At 50.1% G+C, this 2,884-nt stretch overlaps 1 protein-coding gene across 1 annotated transcript in view; it reads left to right on the plus strand.

The window, feature by feature from the left end:
* LOC113215385 (major royal jelly protein 2-like) overlaps nucleotides 1–1,951 on the plus strand; it is a 7,815-nt gene extending 5,864 nt beyond the window's left edge. Inside the window, exons 2-4 of the mRNA XM_052269449.1 lie at nucleotides 540–889; nucleotides 973–1,216; nucleotides 1,470–1,951. Of these exons, the coding sequence (XP_052125409.1) occupies nucleotides 540–889; nucleotides 973–1,216; nucleotides 1,470–1,559 (684 nt within the window). The 3' untranslated portion in view covers nucleotides 1,560–1,951. The remainder of the gene's footprint in view (nucleotides 1–539; nucleotides 890–972; nucleotides 1,217–1,469) is intronic.
* Nucleotides 1,952–2,884: the final 933 nt, after the last annotated feature.

A 2,884-nucleotide genomic window follows, 5' to 3' on the forward strand; every position in this document is an offset into this window, starting at 1 on the left:
TCTCTCTCTCTCTCTCTCTCTCTCTCTCTCTCTCTCTCTCTCTCTCCCTCTCTCCCTCTCTCCCTCTCTCCCTCTCAGCGCGACAGCGCCCAGAAGCTCTCGCTGTCGTTGCATAACAGGATGGTGACACTGTCGCAAATAAACGAGAGCCAAATGCTACTCCCTGCTTTTGCCGAGTTGCTGATTGGAAAGCTGTACAACTTAAACGCTTGCACTCGCTGCGGCGGCGGCTAAGCGAGTCTCGATTAGATGTGGATACGGAATTGTTGCCGTATCCACGGGGGAGCAGCAGACGGTTAATGGTTTGGTTAATCCTTAACTGCGCAAACACAACTGATAAGGAGTTCTACTTAAAGTGCACCGCACCTGCCAGGACTGATAAAGAAAGACACACAACTCGATCCGAAGAACTAACAGCCCTTGAAACAAACTTGCCACACACTCTTTAGAGCAATCGTAGAAAATTAGTCGCGTGCGAGTTGTCAGATTAGTCAAGTTATTACGTAAGCATGTCATTGCTCTATTATGGTGGTCCTCAGAGTAAATCAGCATGGCGCGTGAACCACCCTCTGACGCTGCCGGACCCCGCCTACTCGACGCACACCATCGCGGGGACCACCTTCTACCTGGCGGACGGCGTGTTCGGCATGGCCCTGAGCCCGCTGAGGTGCGAGGACGGCCACACCTCGGGCGGCCACCAGCAGCATGGCAGCTACCATGGAGGTCATGGACGTGGCGGCCGCTGCGAAGAGGACCGCACGCTGGTCTTCCACGCCCTGGCCTCGGTGCGCGAGAACCACGTCAAGACGTCCGTGCTCCGCAACAGAGACAACTTCCCCCGCGGCCAGAACCAGGCGGCCGCTCAGTTCAAGAGCTATGACCAGAAGAGGTGAGTGTCACTGGTGGAAACCGGAACGGGGAGAGTGGGGAGGCTGGTGACACTGCAAGGATGACCCTCTTGTGCTCCCGCAGGCGGTCGCAGTCGGCAGCGCAGGCCATGTCCCCCCAGGGCATCTTGTTCTCAGGGCTGTTGCCCGACCTAGCCATCACCTGCTGGAACTCGGAGCAGCCCTTTGCTGGCTGGAACATCGAGGTGGTTGCGCGCGACCCGGAGACCCTCCAATTCACGAGCGGGGTCAAGGTGCGCTACGGCCAGCTGTGGGTCATGAGCTGCCGCTACCAGCGCTTTGCTACGGGCACCATGAACTGGAACGAGGTGAGACGATATCCCCCTTTCTTTCTTCCGTTTCTGCCGTCCAGAACATTTCCTCTGGAAAATAAGCGGAAAACAGCGCGGACAGCCATAGCAGTGCTCGCCGGGCCGGGCCCGGGCGGACTCGCGACTCGCGGCGACCTTGCCGATCCGATGACCGCTTTAACTTTGGCTTGCACGAAGAGCCTCAAGTGTGTCTTGGATGGGGCCGTCCTAACTCAACTCGGCCTTATGCTCACGAGTCTCTTGTTGGCAGGTCAACTACCGCGTGCAGTCTGCCCGCGTCGAGGACCTCATCCGAGGCACTAAGTGCGATCCCAAGACGAACAACATCGGCTCGGGCTGAGCAGGCTGCGCTGACGTCGACGTCTGCTATGTGCACACCACTGTCCAAACCCCGCTAAGTGGACACTGGCGGCTGGGTTTCTGCCATGAGTGTTTTCAGCACAATCTCTGCAGCGGTACGTGGCACGAGTTTGGGCATGAGCCGGTAACTGATAGAAACAAGATCAGCCGATGTCTGGGATGCTTAAGGTGTACCTTGAGAACGTTCGTCTCGAATCCTGACGAGTATCTTTTCAACGAATTGGTTTTACTTGTCTAGTATTAAAAGATCTTTAGTTCGAATTTATATTTATTGTTTATATCGTGTCAACTTTGATGGTGTGATGTAGGGTAAAGGAATTAAAACGAGTCTGTTATACTGTGTACGAAATTAAAGTCTTTATAATATTTTCATTCATGCTCAAATTAGACATAATGGTAGTAAGTTCACAGTACAAAACAATGCGTTATTACGCAGCTGGCTGCCCAGCCTGCCTAACGTTGGTGACGCGAGGCATTGACTCTTCCCAAACCAATAGATCTCAGCAAACACTGGTTAAGTTTAAATAAAATTAAGGAAACAACTTTCAGCATTTATGATGTTTTAGAATATTAAAGTACCGCATTGGACTGGCATTGGTTTCTAAAACAATCAACTGGAGCCGATGTGTCGGGTCACGAACGTTCGGGTAAATATGAGAATCATCATAAAACATAGACGTACACTCTACTCATAAGGATATTTCAAAAGTCTTGCTACAGGCACAGCAATACTGATCACTTTGACAAAACATGCAGCACGATCCCTTTTATAAACCAATATGGTTTGATTCCCCTAATAGTTAGTCTGAAATACCGCTCATAGCGTAGAATGTCTAAGACTTACATAATCACAAACGGGGTCGGCCCCGCGAAGCATACAGTCTCTCACACTCTCACATGCTCTTACATGGCTAACAAGTCTATGATGAAAAAGAGATGAATAACCGTCGCGTTATTATGACTCGAAAGTAAAAAATAAAGCATTCTCTCACAAACACGACACACTCTCCTACACTAGGGTAACCGATCTGAGCAGTGGATTCACGAACGGGCTTTAGTTGCCTCGTGGAGTGAGAAACCAAAGCATTGACCATGAACCCACAAAAATGAGCGATTTTGCACTTTACATAGTAATGAGATTAACATTTGAGACTTACAATTGTCACATTCCTCGTTTCCGCAATACGTACAATATGCGGTCGTTAACAACACCGCGCGAATCCTGAACATAAAACACGACCTTCAAACCGATAAGACCTAGAGTAACATAAGCACCATTTTGAATTTATATAATTAATCATTTAT

This window comes from Frankliniella occidentalis, unplaced genomic scaffold (genome assembly GCF_000697945.3).
Source record: "Frankliniella occidentalis isolate FOCC.00 unplaced genomic scaffold, Focc_3.1 Scaffold92, whole genome shotgun sequence".
Lineage (NCBI taxonomy): Eukaryota > Metazoa > Arthropoda > Insecta > Thysanoptera > Thripidae > Frankliniella > Frankliniella occidentalis.